The following is a 27,264-nucleotide window of genomic DNA, read 5'->3' on the forward strand; positions in this document are numbered from 1 at the left end:
TATTTGTGTCTGCCGGATCTTTAAGATAATGTCCTTTTCTGTTTTTCTCTCTTGCAGGAATCCCCCCCCCCCCCTTGACCCCTGACCCCGCTGCTGCAGGACTCCCCACCCTGGAAACAAACCGTGCGCGCGGCTCCTTTGAAGAGGGCGCCGCTCGCTTCCTGCGCACCGCCGCGCCGCTGACGCGGCTCCGCCGCCCGGGCCACGTGACGGGGGCGCAGCGGCCTCTCCTCGCCTCCCTCTCGGTCCTTCCTTCCCAGGGTTCAATGAGCGCCGTGTGGCCCCACCCCGTCTCTCTTCGGCGCTGTCTATCTCCTCAATGTAGGCTACTATTCTCGGGGAGGGAGAAAGCGAGAGCGCGAGGGAAAATAATAACCTCCGAGAATCGGTTATTCCTGTCTTTCACCTTCCTCGACCAGCGGCCGGGAGGGGAGCGGCCTTCACGGTGGGAATGTGCCGCCACAACAACCTCGTGTCCTATTTTTTTTTTTTTTTTTTAGCGTGAACGTAAATGCACATGCAGCGTTGAGCCCGTAGCCTGTTTACCCAGCGCGAATTCGGGAGGAATATTCATCTGTAAAAACGTGTGTTTGTCTGACAGCGCGTGTGCGTCGCATTCACAGGCCGTCTGTTGGGCTCCGACAGCCGAGCCTGACAGCGGGGGTTGCTGCTTTTTTTTTTTTTTTTTTTTTTTTTTTTTTTTTTAACTCTTCTTCTTCTTCTTCTTCCTCGCCTGCAAGAAACGTGGATACATTTCGAGGGATTTTTCGCACCACGGTCACGTTTTCTTTTGCCTTCATTTTTCTTTTTTTTTTTTTCTTCCTCCCAAAGTGTTGTTTTGTGCCGCGGCTCTTCGCGGGAGTCGCCGCAGCCCGGCCGGAGATTTGGAAAAAAAAAAAAAGTGTATCGGTGCGCAGTTTTGGAGGCTCGGCGGCGATGTGAGGGACTGATAACACATTTGAGCAACAAAAGCGAGGGGCAGAGAGAGAGAGAGAGAGGTGGGGAGAGGGAGAGAGAGAGAGAGAGAGAAGGCCCTTTGGAAGAGAAAACACAGTCATCACAGATAAGGAGGACACATCGGGGGGATATTGGATGTGTTTTTTCGGCTGAGTCGGAGGCGGCGGAGTGACTTCAGGACCGTCTTCTGCTGCTCGACTCGATGCGGAGAATGAGAAGCAGCCGGGTGACGACGGAAGCGGGGAGAATATCACACATGTAGCTAGTTTCTTTTCTTTCTCTTTTTTTTTTGTTTTGTTTTTTTATTTTATTTTCAGGGGGGTGGGGGTGGTCGGTGACAATATTATTCTCTCTTCTACCCGCTGCCCTGGCCCCAAAAACGAAGAGGACTCGGCTGTAGTGTCCGCCTTATGGGAAGGTTTATGATGAGAGGCGACGTGGAAACGAGCCGCGCCACCGCACGGGCGAGCCTTGCGCACGCGCCGCGTCGGGCGCCTTGTCACGGGCAGCAGTGAGACGCAAGACCCGGGCTTTCGGGGGATGCAAACGATGGCTGTTTGTTCTGCCTCCGCTTGAAGTGAAACCCCGCTTTTTGTTGTTGTTGTTGTTGTTGTTTTTTGTGGGTACCCTGGCGCACGGTGTGGATTACAGTCCGGGGGGCAGAAGAGAGTTTGGAAGGCGAGAGAAGGAGAGAAAAGTGTGAAGCAGGAGATCGAGCGGACTGTTGGCGGCCTCCGTGTATCCTGCTCTTTCTCTCTGACAGCAAAAATACGCCTTATGGACACACAGTTTCTACACTGCTGACTGCCTTTCTTTTCTTTTTTGTGTGTGTGTTTCTTGCATCAAGACGAGAAACCACAGCGAGTGTAAATGCGGAGAGCGTTGTTGCCAAATCCGTGGGTGAAACAAGGGATCTAGCCTAGTTTATTCTATTTATTTTTCTTTCTGCGTCCCTCCTCCTCCTCCTCCACCTCCTCCTCCTTCCACCTCCACTAGTACTTCTTCAACCTCCACCACCTCCTCCTCCCCTGGATCCCCCCTTTTTTTCTTTTTTCTTGTGAGAAGATGGGTTGTTTGGGCAACAGTAAGACCGAAGACCAGAGAAATGAGGAGAAGGCACAAAGAGAAGCCAACAAAAAGATCGAGAAGCAGCTCCAAAAAGATAAACAGATATACAGAGCAACGCACAGACTACTACTTCTAGGTGAGTTGGGCTCCTTTTTATTTTTGATTTTTTTTAATTGAATGTCTTTTCTGTGCCCGTTTCACAGGGAAAGGCCTCTGGGGTTTTGCTTCCTCCCTGCATAACCTGCTGGGATGTTGTTTTGGGGAAACATTGTCAACAGTGTGACTTTGCCATTGCATCAGGCTCAAAATGCAGCACTGTGCTGGCTTTTCAGCATGTTGCTGTCAAACTGGCAACCCACAACTACCAGCAACCAAAATACACTCGGGCAAAGCGCCACTGCTCAGTTTTGAGAGGTTCCAGTCATGTGGAGTAAATCACATCACAGCAAATCAATCCGAACTGAGGCCATCGGGCATTTAGAGCCTTTTTTCTTCCGTGTGTATATTTCACTTGATCTAAATCTTGTTTCTTTCCATTCCACTACCTACAGGAATCATTTCAGTCCTGATAACGCCTGCAAGGTTTAAAAAAAAAAAAGTGTCATCAAAGTTTCACAATATATGCAAAGTTTGTATGTCTGTCGGCCAATTGTGACGTTTCTTGCCCTCACCGAAAGCGAGTAAATGAAGAAATGGACATGTGTAAGACTCCACATGTGGTTGTGTGTGTGACAGAGTGAGCTGGAGGTGGGCCGGGTCTCCAGCGTTACATAAGAGACAAATAAGAGTGTCTAACTTTCCCTGCCATGCTTCCGTCTGTACCCTCGCCGACTGTCCGCTCGCAGGCCCCGGGACCTCAAACAAATTGTATTTGCAGTGTGTTCTTTTTAAAATTGCAAACTGGACTATTTTAGGAATGCGACTTGACAGAGGGTGCACATTTGTATGACACACCGGTATTTATGTTTGGGAGGAAGTTGCGGTGACTTTTGGAGAGCAGAAGGACGGGACCCACATGAAAACCAAAACAAAGATGTCTGGCGTTGGTTAAAGTAAAGTTCCTTTCAATTATATAATCCTCTAGGTTGAGTTAAATGCAGACCTGTGGACCCAACGGTCTGTTATTTGTCTTTCTGCATACTTTTGGAAGATATTTTTAGGAGTGAACAAACCCAAATGAAGCACAAAAGGGTCACTCTCAGTTCAGACCCGGTGTAGGTGGGGGGAGAGAAAAAAAAGAAGTCTGCTCAATCTTTTGTTTCATTTGTGTCCATATTGGGAAAAGATAGGATCTGATATAATACAATCAATATTTACAGTGTCGACCACAAATAAGGCAATGTTCTTCGTCAGCCTTTGCAACGCATAAATGTTATCCATTTATTTGCTGAGCAGAACTTATTGAATCTGGGTTTTTGTTTTGTTTTGTTTTTTTCCCCTCAGTCTTTCAGTTCGACTTCGTGGCCTGGCCTTTTGACTCGTATTACTCGGTGTAATTGAGACTCACAGTTTGAACTGATCATTGGATTAAGTAGTCAGTTTGAATGGATTAACTAGATAATCTAATTAAAATGTTAAGAAGTTTGTGGTTCGTCTTAGCTGGGTGTGTTTCGCTTGCAAGTGTGGCAACGACAGCCGTGACACAATATGTGATGTGAGGACCTCACCATGACATTTGTACACGTTGGAGCCTTTCGGGTAAAGTAACGACTTTAAAGTTTAACTCATGCATGTAGTCATATCTGGTGTATTTGTAAAAAAAAAAAAACAAATATGACCAATACAGAGGATAAATTGTGGGTTAAGTAAACTCCCATTTTATTTTTAAACTTCCTTGTTTTATTATTGTTGAATTTATCTTCCAACTGTAGAAAACATGAGCGGCAGTAATGATATTTGTGTTGGGGACAAGTCCTCTTATACCTATATTGACCTGCGATTCCTTCAAATGACAGTAACGGTCCACCATAGACCTGAACATGATAGTGAAGCCATTGCCGACATTTATTTGGACTTGAATTGAAATGCATTATCTCCGCATTGTTTACAAATAAACGGGACGGCTCTGTGTACACACAACAAATGGGTGGCTGCCAAACTATTTGTACAGCTGTCGGTGATTTAAGTGCGGTAAATGCTACATTGACTGACAGCGTTGCATCAGGTTTGCAGCATTTCTCCGACAGTTAAATGTTTTACACACTTGCCCCTTGTGTTGTCAGGAAGTTTGTCATGAGTGATATAACCAGCAGCCTTCTGCTTCCCGCTGTGAACACAATGCAAACTGCGAGATTTTTATTTTGCAGACCTATCGGAAACCTGTTTGACCTTTGTTCCCAATCTCCGAGTCTCATCTCATGACATTTCCATACAATGTGCATATCACATTATCGTGTCTTTTTGCACAAGCTTCCATCTTGACCACATTTGTGCTGATGCACTGAAATGCTCAACACCTTGACTCCTCTGTGACCTGCGTGGCCAAAGAAAATCTGTGTCCTTGGGCGGAAATCTCGCCAAAATTGCCAGAGGATGACACATTGTCAAGTTGTTAAAGAGTTGGGCGTTCCACTTTTATTTGACTGGATCAGCTCTTTAGGAGCTTGTTTTGTTTTTACCAGGTTCAGGGCTACAAACTAATTCTTTGAGTTAAGGTAATCATGATAGGACTGTAAAACAAGGAGCGCACATCCAAACACAAGCCTCCCAATGATGTTTAAGACAGATTTTCAGCTACAAACATTCATTGTTGTCATGAACGAAGCCTTTTACAAGAGTGATAAAAAAACAAACACTGCTTTGTGTGTTTTAAGACACTCTCTAGCTACACACTCTCTCGCTACACACACTGTCCAGCAACTTCAACGTCACTGTGAAAGTGCCGGCAGGTTGAATTTCATCGTGCTGTGACATCTTCCTGTCTCTAAATGTGTTTTAGACTGACATACTCAAGAAATCTGTCTTAGAACTGTGGACAATCTCTTTCAGCTTGTTTTTTTGCACCCTGACGACACAATTTCCTTTTAGGACACAAAGAGTACGACGCTGGTCGTTTGGTCGAACAAAGCAGTTAGTATTTGAGAAGGGATTGAAGCCAAGACATTTGAAGGGGTAGGTTATTAAGAGACAAGAGAGTTTGTCCAATCAGCTGTATGACATTGACGCTGAAGCTGAATCCCAGCTTGGTTACATTAATCGTCAGTCAGGTCTCACATTTTGATAGGTTTCATTTTGCATTTAACAATAAAAGTCTCCCTTTGAGGAAACTTTTTGGAGGAGTTTAATTACCCTCCAAATCAGCGGGGGCAGCATATTACCCATTAAGTGGGCGAGTCTCCTCCACTGATCCACTCTCTTCATTCAGTCTGTGGTCTGAGGACTAAAAATAGGTTAGCTAAGAGTTCTCCTGGTTGTTTTTACCCACGGCAGCACTGTCGAAATGTACATCTGGTGATGGACAAGTCCAGTTAATGCTGATTCTCATCTGAATACATAATGCGTCACAGTTGGTTGCTTATAGAACTGCCTTGCTGTACCAACAATGAGCTCATGATCATCTGAGGTGGACGCTGGAGCAATGGAAGAACATGGTCTGATCCGATTGGTCACATTTTCCAGTCATCTTGTGCATTCACCGTTTTGGGTCCCGAACTGAAGCCTTGCTCAGAGCAGTATGGTTCTTTACACGGCGTTTTGCTGGAAGCCTTGCTCCCGCCATCCAGGCAGATGTTGCACCGTCATGTACCATGACGGTGCAACAACTATGCTTCAAGTAGTTTATTGCAGACCGTGTGGACTTTTTCATGGAAACATAATCCCTGATGGCCGTCACCTTTCATAATATGATGATGCACAACCAGTGTGAGGTGTTGATTTGGCCTCCGAGTTCTCCTGACCACAGTCCAATCCAGATTCTGTGGGAACGACAAGACAAACCAGTTTGATCTAAAGGGGGAACATCTCGGTACCTCGGTCCGCCTTCAGAGGCCTGAAGTCGTGTGTGTGTGTGTGTGTGTGGTGACAGCACAGTGAGATTTATTCCAAGTTGCATCTCACGTGATGTTTCTGAACAGTTTGGCTGTTTGACACTTTTATATTCAATAATGTTTTACAGGTCGAGCTTAAACTTTCTCCAGGAGTTCTCTTTAAACATGTGAATGTGTAACTGTGGTCTCTGTATCAAGGGGGCAAATCCAGTTTATTATTTCAGCCTTGGCAGGCAGCACTGTCCTTGCCTCCACAGGTTTCGGTTTCCACCAAAAAGTCACTGTGGCGTATTAAATAGATTCTGGTCTGCTGAGGGGGGGGTGTCAGAATGCACTTCATTTGGTGTAAAACAATTCCTAAACTTCATGAAATCAAAAGCTTTTGTGAGGCGCGCTGCAGAAAAAAGATGCACTCATAATCTGTAGCCGTCTTGAAGATGAACTTGTTTCTTTATTGGCGTTTGCGGGAACACGTGTGCTCTTGTCGCCGCCCTGCGATGTTTAACGTCCTCTCTTGTCCTCCCAGGAGCCGGAGAGTCGGGAAAGAGCACCATCGTGAAGCAGATGAGGATCCTGCACGTCAACGGCTTCAATGCAGAGTGAGTACGACGTGAGCGGAGCAGCGTCTGCCGTCTGCTCCACCCTCTAAAGCGAGGCCGCTCTTCCGGGGAAAAAGAACCCTCGATTCCAGGCTGGACGTGCTCGTCCCCTCGGACCCCGGCAGAGACCACTGCGGTGGTTCACGTGTCCTTGAAAGTCAGCGCAACATACGAGACTTCAACATTTTTCGTTAATCTCAGTGTTGTTAGTGAAGCCTGTAATTAAAGAGAGTTCACGGATCATCGTATCAACCGTATATTCGTCAGTATAATCTGATATCATGAACGACACACAGTCGTGTCATTCCCTCACATAGGCTGACGGTGAGTCCACACGTGCAGTATAGTATGAAGAGGGTGCGTAATTGATTTGAGCTTGCCTCAGATTGTAATTCAAAATTCTTTTCACAGAATTATACTTAAAAAAAAAATTGACAGGAAATCATGACGAGAGCAAAACTGTCAATCATGTTGTTGAAACAGATGTTTGACCCAACTTTGTTCTGAGTATAATGTGGATTAATTACAATCGTAAAAGCAGCTTTACTTCAAATGAGTCCTGGTTGTCGTCACTGCAGAGCGCATGTTGGAAAACCATCTAACTAGGATTTCGTCATGCTATTTATTACCTATGTTTCCCAGCAGCTGTTGATGATATTTCATATTATACTCAAAGAAAGGTCGGTGCTCTATAAAACGGCGTAAGTGGAGTATGAATTAAGAAGGGACACTATGCTTATTATGGATATTAAATGTACTGAAAGCTCATAAATATTGTGTATTAACTTAATATTACCAACTAGAGTCCAATGAAACCTGGAGTAGAACAAAATATAATGCCACTATATTCTTTTCACAAATGTTCAGTCAGGCTGACCCAGTAGTTGGTTACACTGGAGTTGGGTTTTTTTTAATAATAGGTCTATACATTTGTCTAAACTCTCTGGATTATGTTTCTAAAATATAATTTTTATGATGTATAACAAGAAGGTAAATTATTCAGATCTATTAAAAAAAAAAACTGAAGATATTTAGTCCCCGCCCTCTATTGTGTTGTCTGAACACATTTGATTTGCTCTGCAAAGATACTGAACTGATGAATGTCAAACAACTCTTGACTTCTTTCTGCCAAAACATTACATTTCTGATGCTTTTAGTTTTGGACCCTTAACTTCATCTCGTGTGTGTGTCGGCGCCTCGTCACGTATCGGTGGAGCTGCAAGCATCTTTGCAAGGTTAAACTAGAAAATCAGCACCTAAGGCGGACGAGAGCATATGACCCAGCGCGTGACTCCACAACACTGTGTGTGTGTGTGTGTGTGTGTGTGTGTGTGTGTGTGTGTGTGTGTGTGTGTGTGTGTGTGTGTGTGTGTGTGTGTGTGTGTGTGTGTGTGTGTGTGTGTGTGTGTGTGTGTCCAACTCGTCTCCATTAACAAGACACACGTCACAGACATTGTCAGTACCGTTGTGTACTTTAATACTGCAGTTCGTACTCGTCAGCTTGACGTGTATTCATCAGACCTCTTTGTTTCCCCATTGTGCAGTTATATTGAATACTTTGGTGTGTGTGTGTGTGTGTGCGCGCGTTAAAAGTGCAACAACAAATTATCTGTGTGGACAAAGTGAGAGTCTTGTCGACCACTAGCTGTTGGACGCTCACATGATTAAAGCACAGTACTGTGTTTGAATGTGTTCGACTCGTCAGTCAGGATAAAAATACACCAAACTGAGAGTTGAAAGGATCGGAAATGCTTCTGATGGGAGATTCGGTGTGAATGGATCGAGTGTTGTGGTGAAGTCGGAGTAATTGTCTTGTGACCGGAAGACTGCTGGTTCCAATTGCTGGCGTGGTTTTGGGGGAAGAAGGGAAAGAATGAATGAATGACTCGGCTGTCCACAATCATGAACAATCGCTGCCGAGCTGCCCTTGGCCAAGGCATCAAACTATCCCGCTCCTTTTTCACTGCAGCGCTGAGGTGGTCGGATAAGTGGAAGGCCTCATATTTAGCTAATTGCTTGAATCGGAGCAGTAAATTCTGTGGTCATAAAGTCAACAGAAAAACAAGAAGACGGACACACAGGAACTGGTGAGCGGGGGGGGGGGGGGGGGGGGTAATTCTGAGTTCCTCACGGTGAGCTGAGCCGTCCCCCTTTTCAGTTGTGACCTCGCATTGAGTCACATTCTCCTCCATAATGCCATCGTGTCCTACAATCCCTTTACTTGCAACAGATTCATTAAACAAACGAGTTGGAGAAAGTGTCAGGGTTATGCCAGACAATAGCCTGTTTTCCTTCCTCGCTGTTATTTCACTGAATAAGCATGAAAAATATCGTTCTCTATGGTTTATCCGGTGACGAGAGAGCGTCGTATTCTGGAAAATCTAAAGTTCTCATCTCTTTTTGTATTTACTAAATTTATATCTCATATTTTTTTTGACGTGTACTGTGCTGTTAAAGACACAAAAGACGTTTTTGATGACTCAGCATGTATGAAGACGACGCGTTGGCGCGGCGCTTTTATTGCCACTGTTGATTTCACACTTGCTCTGCGAGTCGCTGACATTTAGCCTTCACCTGCCAAGAGGAAATAATGCAAATGTGTAATATATCGACACACAGGATCTCTGCAACGGCTCTTTGGTCTCGTGTCTCGTTGCCTTCCTCCCTCACTGTTTTAACTACACAGTAAGCAAGTGTTTTCACGCTCACACACACTCAGTCATGTGATTTTTAATGAAGATCAGGTTGAAAATGGCTCTCGCCAACACAATACAGTTGGATTTTACCCAGTGTTTTCTGTCTCTCTCCTCGTTTTCCTGGTGTACAGTGTCGTCGAGTAGTTTTTCTAATAATTTGGACTAAAAATGCAACCGTATCCTTTTTTTTTAATTCAAACTATGCTAAATGAGACCAAACTACTACCTCCCAGCCAATGGACAGTAACTATTGCACTTTAATACTCCACCTTGCCATAGACTAGTTATTTATCTGACTGTGAATGTGACATGTTGCTATAAGAGAGATGACAATAAAGCTTATTAGTCTGAATCTTAATAGGGGAGGAACAAGAGGTTAGTGTGCATGTGAAACTACGACTTTGGCTCTAACTATCTACAACAAACCCATTACAGTTCATGCAATACCCATATGATGTTTTGTCATTTATCTATTTGAAGGCAAATGTTATATGTGAGAAATGTAAGAGTGGTCCGAGCTTACAGGCCCTCAGAAGGCTTGTGTGTGTGTGTGTGTGTGTGTGTGTGTGTGTGTGTGTGTGTGTGTGTGTGTGTGTGTGTGTGTGTGTGTGTGTGTGTGTGTGTGTGTGTGTGTGTGTGTGTGTGTGTGTGTGTGTGTGTGTGTGTGTGTGTGTGTGTGTGTGTGTGTGTGTAGATTAACAGCAGAAATGCTTTCAGAGCGAGGCCTTCACAGATTTTAACCTTTTTAAGTTTGAAGTGAACGGTCATGCCGCGTTTGGCGATCTAATCGACGTGCATATTAAATGTGTCGCACCGAAAACCCTCCCCTCGATAGAGGCCTGGCACGCCGGCACGCGGTGCCCGACGGGGAAACGAAAACGGTAGAAAGGGAGCAGGCGGCTCGGAGGCCCGTCTCGCCCTTTGTCACTGACACACAACTATTGTAAACACGATGCGCTGTTGTCCCGGCCGGCTCAAGGTGAAAGATAGACCGACCGGCTCTCCGCTCGCCTTTTATTAGAAACATTTCTGTCACACGCAGTCCAAGCGTCTTGTACACACAGCGATTCCTTCACGGCACTCAGACATAATTGTTCGACCACGCGTGCCGACGAAGGTCTGTTTATCCTCTCAGATCAAAAACAAGGTGAATGCACAGCTCTGTTTTTGCACCGTGTCACGGTAACATGGGGTTCCTTTTTTTTGGAACACTTCTGAAGTCGACGCAGGGATTTTAAACCTACAGTGGATATAAAACACCAAGTAGTGTCTCGACTCACCGTTCAGACTCGATGGGAGTTTTTTTTTTTTTGTTGTTGTGTTTAACACATCGTGCCAGTTTGACTTGTCTGTTTTCTTTGGTTCCAACCAGGTTTTTTTCTCCTGCACACATAACATGGATTTGCTTTCCATCCTCACACCCCCTTTAACACAGGAAAATGAACCTTCATGAAACACAACACTGTGTAAAAAGTGATGAAATCGATATCTAACCGAAAACACAAAGCCAACCCGACAATATACTTCTTGTTTTTGTTGCTGCTGGACAGGAAACGTCTTAAACCCGACTGTCATTGTGTCTGTTTCAGAGAAAAGAAGCAGAAAATTCAGGACATCAAGAATAATATTAAAGAGGCTATCGAGGTAAGTGTCATTGTGATCTCGGATATTTTTTACTATTTTAACAACAGTGGGGGGAAAAAATGTGCTTTAAGCTTTTGTTTAATACTCATCAGCACTTCTTTTTTTTGTGTGTGTGTTCTCAACAGACCATAGTGACGGCCATGAGCACCCTCACACCGCCGGTGCAGTTGGCCTGTCCAGACAACCAGTACCGGATCGAATACGTTCTCAACCTCGTCAACCAGAAAGACTTTGAGTTTCCGTCTGTGAGTAGAACCAGTGTGCTCTCTGAAGTCTGAAGTCTGAACTGTCATCAGAAACACTTTTTAGTCTCATGTGGGTGACCGCCTGCACACTGACGCTTTTCTTATGGAGTTGAATATGTTTATACCAGTCCAGGCAGATTGTAGTTGATTGTTATTGGTTTGTTTGCATTTGGGGGCGGGGCTAAACCGTGTGTGTGTGTGTGTGTGTGTGTGTGTGTGTGTGTGTGTGTGTGTGTGTGTGTGTGTGTGTGTGTGTGTGTGTGTGTGTGTGTGTGTGTGTGTGTGTGTGTGTGTGTGTGTGTGTGTGTGTGTGTGTGTGTGTGTGTGTGTGTGTGTGTGTGTGTGTGTGTGTGTGTGTGTGTGTGTGAGACCGACGGTGCCAGTCACCTGGGAAACTCCTGCGTCTTTCTGATGAGTCGATCGTCACTCTTGGCAGAATGAAATATACAGTCGTGTGTTGTGTTCGTTGTCTTTTCTGTTTTGTGTTTCATAAATGAATAGACACAACATGTGCCATTTCACAGCGATGTTTCAATTCAGCTTTTTGTATTTAGATTTGCAGCAGTGGTAACGTTGAACTCGGTGGCTGTGTGTGTGTGTGTGTGTGTGTGTAGAGGACAGAAAAGTCCCAGATGACATCACTGAGGTTCACAGGTGATTCAGAGGGGAATGTTTGCCAACGTCTCCAACCCTCACCGGGATATTCCCATTAACTAATTGTCCACGCCAGGAGACTAAACCTCAGAGTTTCACTGTTGACGTCCTGTGAGGCTACAAACAATTCAATTTTCAGCTTGTTCAGTTTCTCCTCAGAGGGAAAGCGTTTTGTCATGACGGGACTGATTATCTTTTGATTTCTCCCCTGGCATCAGAACGCTACATCCCCTCTTATTTAATACACAGCTGATAGTTAAATGTAGTAACACTGAATGACATTGACATAGTTCACAGATGAAATAATGTGAGTTTTTAAATGGACTTGACTTCACTTATATTGTGTTTTTTTGTTGGTTTTTTTCAACTCTGTTAGAACGTGTGCAAAGTGCTTTTACAATCGTTAATCACATTCACCCATTCCCACACACATTCACACCAATCGAGGCTGCTGCCATGCAAGGCACTGTCAGTCCATTGAGAGAATTGAAGGAATTGAACCTGCAACCCTCAGATTGGGAGACGACCGCTCCACCAGCTACCAGATTGATGTGATAACTATTGATGCTTCTGATGACAGGCGTAGCCATATCTGGAGTGAGTTCCCTGTTAAAACATTATGTCCGTCGTCAATACCATTCAGATAAGTGTATTTATCCAAGTTTTATCATTTCGGTCCCTTTTCCTGCTGTTTGGCCAAAAGATGTGTTCGGACCATGTCTGACCACCAACACAGTCGTGTTCCAATCTGAAATAAGGCAACGGCTATAATTAGAAAGAAATCTGAACTAATTTCTCTTCACTCACAAGTTTGGGGTTTCCGTCGAGCATCATGCTGCAGTACCAAGTGTCGTCGTATCGGCTACACTTTTTATCGGATCCATATGGGATTAAAAAGGAACACGTATGTTAGAAACTAAAGACAACTGTTTTTATTTGTTTGGTTTCTTCTGTGATCAGATATGTTGTTTTGGGTTTTTGTTTTTTTTAACCTCCCATTCACTTTTCTGAAAGGAAAGTTGAGTTTCAAGAGTCCAAAATAAGAAACAATGACGGTACTGTAAAGTGGTGTTAAGATTACAATTTTTTTTTAACTCGACTAGAAATAGACACAGAGGATGTTGTTCTTCCATGTGGTGAGGTAAAACCACTATTTTAAACCACCTGATAATGAGTGCATTAGTTTGTGTCATGAGGTTCCAGAGTTAGTATTTGGAAGAAGCGTCGAGGCACTGAAGTGCTTCTCCTGCGTCCAAACAGTCTGGAGGGTTTGATTTTTTTTTTTAATCTAGAAGAAAGTAAAAGCTTCACAGTACATTATTCCTCCAATGTGAAGTGTCACATATCGTATCTTAGAATTCCTCGCCGCCCAGTTGTGTAGATTAATTGTTGTAATGTGAGCGTTACTAGAAAGAGGAGGGGAAAAGGTTGTATTGGAGAAGAAGCATTACATCATAAAAGTTAGAGGGAGGTTTTTGTTTTTGTTTTTCTTCAAACACATGACTGTTTATAAATGAGCAAAATCAGTTTTGCTGTCATGCACAACAGAACTTTTTTTTTTTTAATGCAGGGGTGTGAAACATGAGGCCCATGGGCCAAATCCGGTCCAATCTGGCACGCCATAGCACCAAGCAAAGTTTCTTTAAAAAAAGGAAAAAATGTAACAAATTTCTTAAGAATAGTGGATGATCATCTTTTTTCCCCAAGTTTGCTGCATTTCTGAGCTGCTGAGACAAAACAGATAATTAAACAGCTGGCTGGGGGAAAAATAATTGATGTATAAATTCTGGTTCATAATTTTACTCATTTGTAAAAAAAATAATAATTGAGAATCAGTGTTACTTTGATGCCTACAAATTAAAAGCGATGATAAACTTTGAAGCTCGGTGGCTGTTTCCCCTCAATCACCGTGACCACGTGTCAACGTGTCGATATGGAAGATGATAAAGCCAATAGTGTGCATTGTACTTTTATTGTGGGACGATGGTAAAGCCCCACTCCAGTGCGTTAAAGGCAAACATTATAGAAAACGTCAATGACAACAAAGCGTTATTATGGCTGATGATCAGCGAACATGTGAAACATCCAGGTCTTTACCAGAAACATTCACGTATCTATTCGTTTACGCGGCGACTCGTGAGCCCACACTTTCATCCTGAGTGATTTATGGTTGGCGAGAATGACAGACTTGCTCAACGGAAATTCATTATAGCAGCACCTCAGCTATTCCAGGAGTCTAATGTGGGAGTTTTCACATCCGGGATGCTCTCTTTAACCACTGAATCACCCTGCTGCTCAATGAATTCCACTCATGCTGAGCTGTTGGGAAGCAATTATTAGTATACGACTGGGGTTTGGCTCGACCTCTTTGGTTGGTTGACTTGTTTATGATGAGCGCTGCATAGTTTCCACGTGATAAAACGGGGTGTATTTAAATCGCAATCTGCATCAGCGCGTGTGTGTGTGTGTGTGAACTGAAAGGTGTGTGCTCACGGGCGTCATCGGATCACATCAACAAAGACACTGCGCCCATTTTCAATGAGGACATTCGTATTTTAACTGGATGGAACTGCAAAAAAATATACTAAATGTTTTGGTGAATTTGTCATTTCTAAGGGGGTCAATGCTGTTGTGAATAATTTATCATAGAAAATAACGTGCCTGAACAATGATAACGTGCATTTTATTTTTTATCAGTGATTTTGTCTTGGGCAGTTGATGGGCTTATTACTTCTTGCATTATAAAATAAATTATAAGATATTTATGATGATTAATGCCAGAGCTTCCTGCTCATGCATGTGTATTTCATCAATCAAATGTATTAATGGTTTTCAAACATTAACTCTATTTGGTCAGAAACGTTTGGCATGGATTGTTTTATTGGTAGATCCTTGTGCAAAACCAAGTTGGTTTTGCTATTTCTAAATTAATTTGTTCCCATATAGTTAAACGTTGCTACAAGGTTTATCGATCGTCTAAATACTGGAAATGTGAGAGTAAATATACAGCCTTGAATGACTCCATCCAGCGATCGTGGATCGATGCCTTTGTTATTCAAAGCAGAAATGGACTCAAACGGATCACAAGACTTTTACAAAAAGACACACAACTTCCCACAAGTTTAAATACACCAGTGACACGTCGTGTGTGTTTGAGTGTGTGTGCGAAATCCCCCGTCCACTACGGGGAAGCGACTTGTGTTTGGCCTGCATCAGTTTACACATATCAACACACAGTGTCTGCTCATTAACTTGAACATCGCTGCACATACAAACCACCCTGCTGAGTCACTGTCATTCCTCAATACAGATGCGTACAAGATGCGTGAGCCTTGGGTTGATCAATAATTATTATTAGTTCCAGACTTAAAACAACCAATTGGTGTCTTATATTCATATCCTCATACTGTACCTTGTGGACATTTGCCAGTAAAGGGCCTTTTTCTTGCCAACTCCCGTATTACAACAGTGTGGAACTGTCATCGGATATGTTTAGCACAACATCTCGACTGTAAATGTAGCTGTAGTAAAGCAGGTGACATTCTCTGACATTTGTACGTCTCACACTGCGGTGCACTACTTCTGCTTTGAAATGTCGTTTGATGAAGTCCTTTAGTTCAGGTGTCAAACATGCAAGTCACTGCAGGGAAGAAACCGAGACCTTGCAGGTAGAAGAGCAAGGGAAAACACACACACACACAATGTTGCAGATTGTGTGCATTTTCAGAGTATAAATGATTGTTCTGTTTCCCCACTTTTCAAAACATCTGCCATCTTCACGCCATGTATATTTATAAGAGAGGCTCGGTTTGATTCCTGTGCTTGTCGCCATCTTTCATTGCGATCCTTGCATGTCTGACATGATGTAGCACATGTGCAACACCTTGCTTCTTGTGCTGCCTCCAACCTTCCCCGAAGTGCAATCTGCACACGACACCTGCCGTGGACGCAGACGGAGGCGCACGGGGAGAGGTGGAGTGCCTCATCGATGCCGTTTCTCGGCATTTCCCACAGGCCTTCTGTGAATAGCAGCATGGTGCTTCTCGTTGCCTCCACCCCTATTTACCTTTGCAGATATGTACACAGGCGTCGCCCAGGCACAACGTACACTGCGTGTGGTGTCAACAGAAATGCCGAACACCCGCTGCCCCCAGACACACACACACACATCAGACAACAGACAACCCTGTCCTCTTTTCATTCCGCCATCAAATTTGGTGTAAATTACAGGCACGAATCAGAAAATCTTCTGTTCGAAGCCAAAATCCTGTCGCCACTGAACATACCCTGCAAGAAGAGGACAAGCCTGACTCCTTTGCTCTGTCTTTATCACTTCCGAGTTCTGCCTCGTGTCATTAATTGTTCTGTTGTGTCTTCCTTTCGTTACCTCCTCAGGAGTTTTACGATCATGCAAAAACACTGTGGCAGGACGAGGGCGTCCGGGCGTGCTACGAGAGATCCAACGAGTACCAGCTCATCGATTGTGCACAATAGTAAGTAACTCTGGCTCTCCGGAGTGCCGTTTCTTGCAAAGTCCAAGTCCGTTGCATGCCAGGAAGTGAGCTAATCTTTAAAAAGAATAAATAAAAAAATAAAAAAAAGGAAAAGAGTGACATCTACTCGGAGCGTTATATTTTATCTTTTGAGAAAAATGCGTTTCAGTAGGAAATCATAAGGGGTGACACTCATCCCGACTCCAACCTCTGTAACATTTCCCTAATTTTCCGTAAATGCCTGGAATCACTTCCTGGGATTTCTCTGAGGAAATTCCTCCCCAGAATTGGTGGCTGTTTGAACTCTCACTGATCTGTTTGACATTTAGACAAAGTTTACGCCAGCGCAGACACAGTGGTGTAAGATCACCCAGTTATTAATTAATCCTGCAGTTACAGGATAATGATGTTGGTGCGATGAAGATTCATTCCACCCAAAGTCTAGACACGTGCTTGTCCAGGCAGTGGCCCTCATAAAACCTACTATTAAACTACAAGGAGTCTTGTAGTAGTTAATATTGTCGTTATTTAACACTTTTGTAACGTGTATTTGTGCATTGTGCAACTTACAAATGTCTCCGTGAGACACCTGTTACTCTGTTTTTGCAGCAGTATTTAATTTACTTCCACTTATAGAAAAAAGTTGACAAATAATCTTAATTACACTGTAATAGAAGTTCATGGTTGGTCCTTTAGAATCATCAAGGTGCTAATCTGGCTCTTTGGGAACACCCAGTGGTGGCTCCAGGACACCACTACCAGCTGTAACCTATTTAATATAATATTTGATTTTAGCTTTATGTGATCTTAGATTAAAGAGAAGTTCTTTTTTTTTCTGTTTTGTTTGAAATATAAATATTAAGGCAATGCTTAGGTATCACTAACGTTGGCTAGACGTTCTCCCATATGCCAACAACACCGGAACAAAACTACATCTACGGAGTTGTCCCGATTACTCAACAGCTCAACAATCAAATAGTCTGTCGTAGATTGTTGTTCACGGCTTCCTGCACAGTTTTGTCCAGTGAACATTTCCCAGGCAAGGGCGTGTAAAATGCACAATGAATGTATATTAAAGGAGTCATGTAACTGCAGCAGTTTGCAGTGTTTGGGAGCAAACATGGCCGAGGCTGAGTCATCTGCAGATCAGAGGATGTTCGGAGGAGGAGGAGGAGGAGGAGGAAGAAGAGGGGTGCTGGTTGAGGAGGATACCTTTGCTGCTCAGCCCTGAACTCTACACTTTTTCTTTTTTTCTTGGCGAAATCTCCCTCAGCCAGTATTGCACTCACTCCTGTATAACTTTAGATTACTCGGGGTCTTTTAATAGTGAACGTGAGGAGGATTTCCCCCCTCCCTCCCTCCCTCCCTCCCTCCAACCTCAGATGGCTGAGATGGTACAGTCCAGCTTCACAGTCCCTCCTTCTTCTCGCTGGCACAGCCTCAAAAACACAAACTCATCTTGCTCCTGCTTTCTTTCTCTCCGCCTCTGTCTTCCTCCTCTCCATCCGTCCGTCTGTCTGTCTGTCTTCTCTCTGGAGCTCCTCCAACTGCACGAGATCGGCGCTGATAGACTATTAATAGAGCCTGTGGTTGTGTCTCCATGGTAACCGTGCTGCAGGCCAGGGCGCTGGGGAGCTATTTTTGAAATCTGCTCTGTAATGTCTGACAGACACCACTATTCTCTCGCTCTCTCTCTCTCTCTCTCCCCCCCCCTTACTTTATGCACTTTCTTTCTGTGGACCTGTATGAGTTCCCTTTACTTTTCTTTCTTCTGTTACAGTTCTCTCTCTCTCTCTCCATGTGTGTACTTGGACAATACAGTACGAATCCTTCCTTGACTGACCAATCAAACCACCAGTGTGTTCTGTAACAAATTCACAAACAGTTTGGCCTATTATGCGTTTCAGGTCACATTTGTATAAAAGGTAAAAATCTTGTGCCACATTGATATTATATCATGAGAGTGGGCCTTTCGAGCAGGAGCATGCACTGGTGACTTCCTCATCTCAGACTATCTATTGAGGTGAAAGCCAACAACAGTGGAGGGTAGACAATAAAGAAAAGTCAATGTCTCAACAACTTGTCAGCCTGGAGCATCAGTTGCAGCTGAACGACGACGCCACGTGCCGTTCACAAGTGGACTTATCGTCTGCTCAGGATAGACGTCCCAGTTTTGTTGAAGTGCTCTCAGGTGATTGAGGTTCTCGGTACAGAGTTACGGGCCTCGACATGGCAACTCGGTTGATCCCATGAGTTTTCTATTGGATTCAAGTCTGGAGAAAGTGCAGGTCTCTCCATTTGAGGAACCCCAGCCTCCAGCAGCCGTTTCCCTAATGATGCCACCTCCATGAGCTGGAGCCTTGTCGTCATGTGTGTTGTTCATGCAGGGCCACGATGACGGGACTGATGATGTTATTCAGGTAGTAGGGGCTGGTCACTGTAGAGGAGTTCTGTATTGAGCAGCCTCTCACCTCTCTTAAATAAACCTGGAGTTGAGTGGAAGCAGTCATCAGGGTGGGATGTGGACAAAAGATGTCCACTTTGTGTCTTTCTGTGACTCCTCCAGTCTCTCTGCTTCACCTGCTGATGACACGGAGCTCAGTGGACACTTCCGTCCTGACGAGGGGGAAAGCTTTAACACCACTTGTAATTCCACCGACGCATGGATCAAACATCTGTTGTGAATTTTGGAGAAGGTCACATTAAATTCACATGGGAAGGTTGGAGTGCATTTTAGGTTCGTCCTGAAAATTCACCCAAAAACCCGTCGCGTTATTTTAGCTTCTGTTGAGTCGTCTGCTGAATTAAAGGCCTCGAGCCTGTGAGGAAAAGCATTTTCTACCATGGGACCGCTCTGTGATTGATAACGTATAGATATGTTTTCTAACCTTCTTGATTTTTCTTTCTCTCTGTTGTTTTTTTTTTTTCCTTCAGCTTTCTAGATAAGATTGACATTGTGAAACAGAGTGACTACACTCCCACGGATCAGGTGGGTGAGCGTCTTCACGCACCATGTTACATTGCACACAGTTCTCTAATCTGCCGTTTTCTCATATCGGCGTTTCACGAACACCTTTCATCCCTGCACTGCGGTGCCGTTTTTCCTCAAGATGCTCACGAGCCACCACATCAACATTCACCCTGAATAACAAAATCATAAAGTCATTTTGTGTCGTCCCAGATATTTCAGAGCCAAAGCATTCAGACATTCTGATTTATCTTAACCATCCTGACAGTTTTGTTGTTTTTTTTCCCCTCCCACTTTCCGTCACCAGGACTTGCTGCGGTGCAGAGTTCTGACATCGGGGATCTTCGAGACGAGATTCCAAGTGGACAAAGTTAATTTCCAGTGAGTAAAACAACAGGCAGTGATAAAGCTGTGCTGTGGTTCATGGTGTAGCCTCTCCACCTGATGGCAGTATTTCACGTCTCCTCGACTCTCGTTTCTTCATCACAGCATGTTTGATGTCGGTGGTCAAAGAGACGAGCGTCGGAAGTGGATCCAGTGCTTTAATGGTAACTCCTCCCAAGCTGCCTTTCCTTTATATCTGCCTGAATCTCGCGTCGTTCCAGTGCATCTGAAGCCTATCTGTTTCCGCCCGGTCCTCAGACGTAACCGCCATCATCTTCGTGGTGGCCAGTAGCAGTTACAACATGGTGATCCGAGAGGACAATCAGACCAACCGTTTACAGGAAGCCCTCAACCTCTTTAAGAACATCTGGAACAACCGGTAAGGAGACGGTTGCGGCCCCGGTCTGCCTGCGCAGAAGCATCTTCCTCGAACTGTTCGCCATGGATTCAAGCAGAAGAATTGTCGCTGCACTTATCGATCAAGCCCGCCAACACAACTTTCTCATGTTTTTTTTTGTTATTGTGTGTGTTGAAGTATTACACCATCAAGAGCCGGGCCTCCGCAGCAACAAATCAAAACTAATTGTCGTCGTGATTAAGAAAACAAAAATGGCAGACTGTGATTAGTTGACACACATTGAACATGTGTCGGTTTCTGTTTTCCTTTGGTTTTCTCAACCTGGAAACGACCATTTTAAACGGTTTTCACTTTAAATAGTCCTGGTATATAACTGTGTCCTTTTTTCAGAAGGCTGACCTGATAAACTGGAATAATTATTGTTCTCTTGGAACGACAACTTCCAAACTACCATTTCCTCACGTCTCACTGGACTGCAGTTTCATCGTTTTATGTAAAGTGTGATGGTAAAGCTTGTGTTTTGCTCTCCTCAGGTGGCTGCGGACCATTTCCGTCATCTTGTTCCTGAACAAACAGGACCTGCTCGCAGACAAGGTGCTGGCAGGGAAGTCCAAAATCGAGGAATACTTTCCAGAATTTGCTCGCTACACGACACCCGATGACGGTGAGAAGTCTTATTTCAGCTCAATGTAGTTTCATTCCTGACCATTTTACATTACTGACCACGTTTCATTACTGAGGATTTGTTGGATTCACTTTTGTGGCCAAACTACCTTCAAACATTCTCAAAGGAAAACGGCATCTGGTGTGAAAGAATACCAATGCCTCTCCAATTATTGTGACACAGGAACTTCTCAGTAAAGAAACGCTAAATTGGTGCGTATCCAGGTCTGCGGTAGATTCTAGAAATTATATTATTAAACATTTGTGTAAATTTAATTTCGATAAGCTTGGCAGGAGGAAAATCATAAAAACAGCAAATAGTATTGATGCTGGTTTGAGCAGAGCCTGCAGGAGATAAACTTCAAGATGCTGAGAGAAACTCTTTTGTGGCTATTTTCACTTTTAAGAGTAAAAAGTCTCGCGTACAAAGAAAAGTCCCTTTACTGGTGTCAGACTTGCACTTTTCCCCCGTCCAGCATCACTCCTGTTTACGTTCCCGAGTGCTCGTCATATATTTTACACACGTCTGACAAGTTTTCCTGTCGACCCCACCAGAGCTGAAATGTCTCCACGTTGGTATCTTAATGCATTTCGTGTGTCTTTTCACAGCGACACCTGAGCCCGGCGAGGACCCTCGTGTGACGAGAGCAAAGTACTTCATTAGAGACGAGTTCCTGGTGAGTTTTCCTGGGATCTGTTGTCAATTTCAACCTCCTGTTGTCTGAATCATAGAATTGTAATGATGTTTAAAAACAAGAGCTGGGCTCTTCAGCGGTAAGGTGTCACATGGTTTCCTCTCCCCCCCGACAGAGGATCAGTACAGCGAGCGGCGACGGGAGGCACTACTGTTACCCTCACTTCACCTGCGCTGTGGACACGGAAAACATCCGCCGTGTCTTTAACGACTGTCGAGACATCATCCAGCGGATGCACCTGCGGCAGTACGAGCTGTTGTGATGGAGAGACGAGAGTCGTTCGCTCAAAAACCTACAATGCAGATCGGACTATGGAAAAAAAAAAAAAAAAAACACACAAAAATCCCCCCCAGAGTCTCTGAACTCCCTTCTTCCACAGAAGTGTGCGAGCTCTTGTGACAGAATGGGGGCCTGAACACTCAACACACACACACACACAGTTACAGCAAACACATACTGAACCCAAAACTTCCCCCTGATGCAAACTCCCTACCTGTTGTAGAAAAGAGCTATTTTAATGGAAGGGTTTAAGGGGCTAACACATAAAGAGACTCTTGTATCCACATGCAGCCATACTCCCAGCCCCTCACCTTTCAGCATTGTCTCAATCTCACACACACACACACACACACACACACACACACACACACACACACACACACTTTTCAAAGACCCCACAGCGGCCCAGCTCGGACTGAGTGTTCTGCAGCGTGGAGGCTTTGAGCCGCGTTCGATTTTTGTGCGACATCCCCCGTTACCGAGATCGGGACGGAAACTAAGAGAGCTTACTGCTCCAGTGCAACTGGGAAAGAGATCACTGTTGAATGACAGCAAATAGAGAAATAAATATATCACAGCAGATGAACTGAACACTGTATGTTACGAAAGGAGAAGAAAAAAAAAAAATACACACACACACAAGCACTGTGCTCAGGACTAAACTCAAACCATGTACACCAAACCTTCCTATCACTTACAAACATTTTTAAATCCAACTACAGGCTCGGCTCGCACACATACAAATGTATCACACCTGCTTCTTACCAGACTGCGCCGCCGCCGCCACGGCGGAGGGGGGGTAGGGGGTTGAATCCCCCGATTGTCGGCGGGTGGCCCGGTTTGTCGAGGCGCCGGCGATTTATCCCGACCGGCCCTCGGAGACTGAAAACGGACCGAGTGCTCAGGACGGCAGAACGAACGGACCTCCGGCGTGTTTGCGGAGGCGGACCGGGGGAGTCGGAGCTTCACCGGACCGGGACGGAGCCCACTGGCCCGAGTCGTTCCCACGTGGAGCGTGGCCACGATTGACGGGGACGACGACGACGACGACTTCTCCACATAAACTGTTTTGCCACCTGACTTTTGCCTTGTTGGTTGTGGAGCAAAAAAAGAAGAAAAAAAAAAACCAAGTGAGGAGGATCTATTGAATTTAAAAACAAAAAAGAAACAATACCAACTTTTATGGGACTTGAATGGAGGGCGAAACGCGTCCTCCTGCAGTACCGTACCATATAAGTTAAAGAGAACTGTCATTCTGTTTTACCGTCTCCACAGCTGTTTCTGTCTGTGTGGACTTTGTGCCATTGTGCCCTGTGCGCTCTCACTTTCTTTCTCCTCCTCCAGTTGAACCACCACCCTCACCTCTCATCGCCTCCTCCTCCTCTCACCACCACCTCCTTTCCCATTTGCACTTTTAATTTCCCAGAAGTCTTTTTTTGTTTGTTTTTTGTTTTAAGAGAAAATAAAGTATGATGATCCCAAAAATTACATATATAGATTATATATGAAGTTGATGACAACAAGCGGGACTTTTTTTTTTTTTGCCTTCTTTTAAGTTCGTGGTCAAACAACTTGCTCGCACCTCCCTGCCATTCCTCCCTCCATCATTCCTCCTCCCTCCCTGACCTCCTGCTCCTTTGTAAGTCTGTCTTTACTTTACTGCTGAACTATTATTCTTGTACAGACTGTAAAATGTATTATTTTGTACAACTTTATTGAAAAGAAAAAAAAACTTTTAGAAGATCCCTGTGCCTTGATCACGACTGTACGTGTGTAATGAGCTAAAGTGGGTGTCATACTGCGCTGTATAGCTTGGCCAATCCCCCCCCCCCCCCCAAAAAAAACCCCTCCTCGGCTTCTTCTTTCTTTCTCCCTCCCCTCCTCCACGTCTCACTATCTCGCTCTTGTTCCTCCGTCTACTCTTTCCTCGGGGAAGGCAGACAACCATCCGTAGCTTTTGTAGTTTTATTTCTCTTCCCTTACTCTTCCCATCCTCTCTTTATGATTTAAATGTCTATTTTTGGAGCCATATACCCCCCCACCCACCCCCCAAAAAAGATAAATATATGAAATGTATATGGGTTTAAAAAAAAAAGAAAAAAAAAGTATTTTATTAGAATCAAATGAACCTTGACAAATTGTACACTTGATAGTGTGCGTATTGCTATAACTTAAATCCTTTCAACTGAAGTTGTGTTCAGGTTTCTTTTGTTTTTCTGCAAAGAGCATTTCTGAAGGCTTGAAACCGGAGAGGACGGATGCAAAACGGTGCTCGTGTCGAAACCAAGCGAATTCTTTTGTCCGACGGCTGGTGACGAATGACAAAAAAAATAAAGGGGTTGGTTTTTAATTTATTGGCCGATGGAGGAGGCGGTCCTCTACTGTACAGTATCGCCATCGCTCTCATTTCAGTGCCCTCGTCTTCGTCATCAACTATGGGTCCCGACTTTGAGCAGGAACTCCTGAGAAATAAAGTTTTTGTGGAGGGGGGGGGGGGGGTCATTACACATAACTCAAAGTGACATGTTCTCAGCCTTCTCATGAGACATTTCCTCATGTCTTATCCCTAAAATGTCATCAGTCGGGACAGGTTGCTATAAATCCACGCTCTATGGAGGAAGTCGGGGTTCCTGTTCGTTTACCAGCCGCTTCCTCTTCACAGCCAAGTTCTAACAGGACGGCCTCCTGCTGGGAACCTAAACACAGTGGGGAAATCAAAACGTGAACTGATAATCCTACAATTGCTTCAGTGAGTAATTTATTTAGAAGATGTAACTTCAGTCCAAGTCCTCTTCAGGTCACTCATTTCAAGTTCTTTCTGCTCACATTTTCAACACTGTCCACCTGGAACTTTATGCTTTCTTGAGATGTGTTTGTTTGCCGGCTGGGTCATTGAAAAGCAACCCTCACAATTTTGGTTAAAACAAAAAGTAAGATGTATGGACCAAAGCAGAGCTGCACCTGTTGTCTCGCAGACCACGTGTGGTCCTTATCCCCATACTCATGAATAAACTGTTGGTTTGACGGACGAGCATAGGATTATTATTTCAAGCACATTTTATTACTCGATCACTGAGTTAAAAAAAACAAAACAAAAGAGAGGTGCTTGCTTCTTCAGTTCTGCATTTTCCTACATGATAGTTATTAGTTTTCTCAGCTATTAAAAGCCAGTAGGTAGTAAATTTCAACGATGACAGAATTGTACACACACACTGCCTTCTCGTGTTAATCCACATGAATGAAGTGCGTGAAACAATTTACACATGCTAGCATGAGTAAATGCGATTTTGAGTACAATTTACTGCATAATCTACTTTTAAACAGCTTAAGAGCCCTCCAACTGTTTGGCTCAATAGTCCTCTTCAGTTCAACCTGTAAGAATCATCTCTTAAAAGATCATCTCTGCTGTCGTCATCGTGACATTTTCATAGTCAGGGATTGTACTTTGAACAATTAAATTGAACCAAGCACTCTTAAAGGTACTTTAGGACACATATGCAGCACCCTCGTCATCTCCTTGAACCAGTAGGTGTTAGTAAACACATATCTTACTGACTTCAGACTCTTATCCATCATGGATCCGGTGGTTGCTGCTGCAGATTTGTGTTTCTTACTCAGGATTGTTGGTGGCGAATATCTGCATTGTAACTGTTCATGTCTACAGCTCATACTTGTAGAAAGCGCTCTTAAAAAAAAAAAAAAAAAGGAAAAAGCTAAGTTTGGCTGAAGTGAGAGCAGTACCCATGTGAAATAATGCTGCAAATATTTCCACAACAGTTGCATTTCATTGAATGCTGGTGATGTTTTAAGACAAAAAGGGCTGCACAAATTTGAGAGCTTTACCCAAAAATCACTCTGTAAATCCATCTTACGGTGTCATTCCTTTAACTATCTTCTCTGCATTTTCTTAAAACAAACATGTATATTTTTTTCACAAAACACTCATCATTCAATTCGATTTTTATGCTTATTTAACCTGTGGAAAGATGATTACACAAAACATTATAGGGGAGGTGAATTGATGACCAGGAACGTGCTGAGTGTTGGTGATGTTCAGGTGAGTAGAAAATGACTGACTCTTACGTTTTGGAGGATGTATCGATTTAAATACACACAAACAGGCTGAAGATGACCCCAAAACGTCCCTTTTTAAAAGGTGTCAGGTTTTGTTTTTTTTTATCTCCGAAGGATGAATCACTGAGCCTGAAGTGAGAAAAGAATTCCAGTGGTATAAACATGTTATTGTGCTTAACTGATGCAGTGAATGTTTAAATACAGGAAGTCAAGGTCAGTGTATGGATAAAGATAATGGCCATAATGTCTTTCCATTTCCAAGGCAATCAAGATTGACCGGCTGCAGTTCTCACTCTCCTCACTTGTTCACCCCCCCCCCCCCCCCCCCCCCCCCCCAACCACACACACACCTCCTCAATCATCCGCAGGAGCTCAATGATCTATTGGAAATAGTAGAAATCAATAAATTCAAAATTGTTTTGGAGATACTCATACATATGACTGATAAGATGTCTATTTCTCCTGTGCTGTTTGAGCTTCAGTGATGCAGATGAGTTCTGTCACAGGTTGATCCAACTGGGAAGTGTCATTCCTTAGATCAATCGTCACATAAGCTCTGAAATCACAGAATTAAAGAGTGAACATGTACTCGGGTGCAGCCACTGAACATGGGGAGTCGCACTACCAACTGAGTCACGCGGCACCCAAAGCAGGCAGACAATTTTTAACACCACCTGAGAAAACAACTAATACCTCAGGTTAATAGATTTCTCCAAGCTCACATGTTTGTGTGTATTTTTACCTTCGCCAATGAAAGTTATGCCGAGAATGTTATGTTTTTGAAATATAACCTTCTGGGAATTGGAATGGAATTTTCAGGGAAGATCTGTCATCATCCAAGGACCAAACAATTAGATTTTGGGACATGAACTGTCAACCATTTCCAAATAAATCCCCAAATAACTGTAATAAATGTTCCCATATAAAACAGATGAGAGAGGTACCTCATGGAGGAACTCAAAAGAGATTCCAGGCAGTGGCGTTTCCAGATCCCCTGGGGGCCCGAGGCAAGAAGGACTATGGGTTCTCCCGGCCTGAGAATAATGATGAATGAAGTTCAGGATGACAGATCACGAAAGAAACACTTTATTATATGATCAGTCAGGTTTTCAAAATGTGCGCCTCCCTTATCCCCCCCCCCCCCCCCCCCATGTCAAAGTCATTCCTACACCCTTGATTATATTCATATCAAAAGACACAAGGAATTGCTCCCAAACCACATTATTTATTTACATCAATACTGTGAGTTGAATGAAAAAGATTACATTTGGTGAACTAGTGTGACTCATGAAAGGTAATGCTTATTTATTCTTTTTTTTATAGAAAATTAATCCGTGTGTATTTTTTCAAATGTAGAGTTTCATGTAATATTGAATGTTTACAAAGACTAACATTTTCTTCTTAAGCAAAGTTTCCCTTTAACTGCAGTTTAACGTGTATTTTCCCGCAAATGTAGTATTTCGTTTAAAAGTGACAAAATGTCTCATTCAGAGTGACTGGG

The 27,264-nt window shown here is 43.8% G+C and overlaps 1 protein-coding gene across 1 annotated transcript; it reads left to right on the forward strand.

Annotated features, from left to right (window-relative positions):
• Positions 1-302: 302 nt before the first annotated feature.
• On the forward strand, positions 303-23,439 carry gnas (GNAS complex locus). The gene is made up of 12 exons (XM_080496573.1): positions 303-2,161; positions 6,538-6,610; positions 10,896-10,950; positions 11,076-11,195; positions 16,245-16,342; positions 19,277-19,331; positions 19,618-19,691; positions 19,800-19,858; positions 19,953-20,073; positions 20,586-20,716; positions 21,325-21,392; positions 21,526-23,439. Exons 1-12 carry the CDS (start codon positions 2,023-2,025, stop codon positions 21,670-21,672), a joined length of 1,140 nt encoding a protein of 379 aa, XP_080352699.1. The 5' UTR covers positions 303-2,022; the 3' UTR covers positions 21,673-23,439.
• The last annotated feature ends 3,825 nt before the right edge of the window (positions 23,440-27,264 follow it).

The sequence above is a fragment of the Blennius ocellaris genome (assembly GCF_963422515.1).
Source record: "Blennius ocellaris genome assembly, chromosome: 5".
Classification (NCBI taxonomy): domain Eukaryota; kingdom Metazoa; phylum Chordata; class Actinopteri; order Blenniiformes; family Blenniidae; genus Blennius; species Blennius ocellaris.

Bases quoted from the DNA above. Each gene is read 5' to 3' on its own strand.
- gnas (XM_080496573.1), top strand. From the start codon at position 2,023: ATGGGTTGTTTGGGCAACAGTAAGACCGAAGACCAGAGAAATGAGGAG. The intron at 2,162-6,537 runs GTGAGTTGGGCT...TTGTCCTCCCAG, and splicing joins GCACAGACTACTACTTCTAG to GAGCCGGAGAGTCGGGAAAG. The intron at 11,196-16,244 runs GTGAGTAGAACC...TTACCTCCTCAG, and splicing joins AAGACTTTGAGTTTCCGTCT to GAGTTTTACGATCATGCAAA.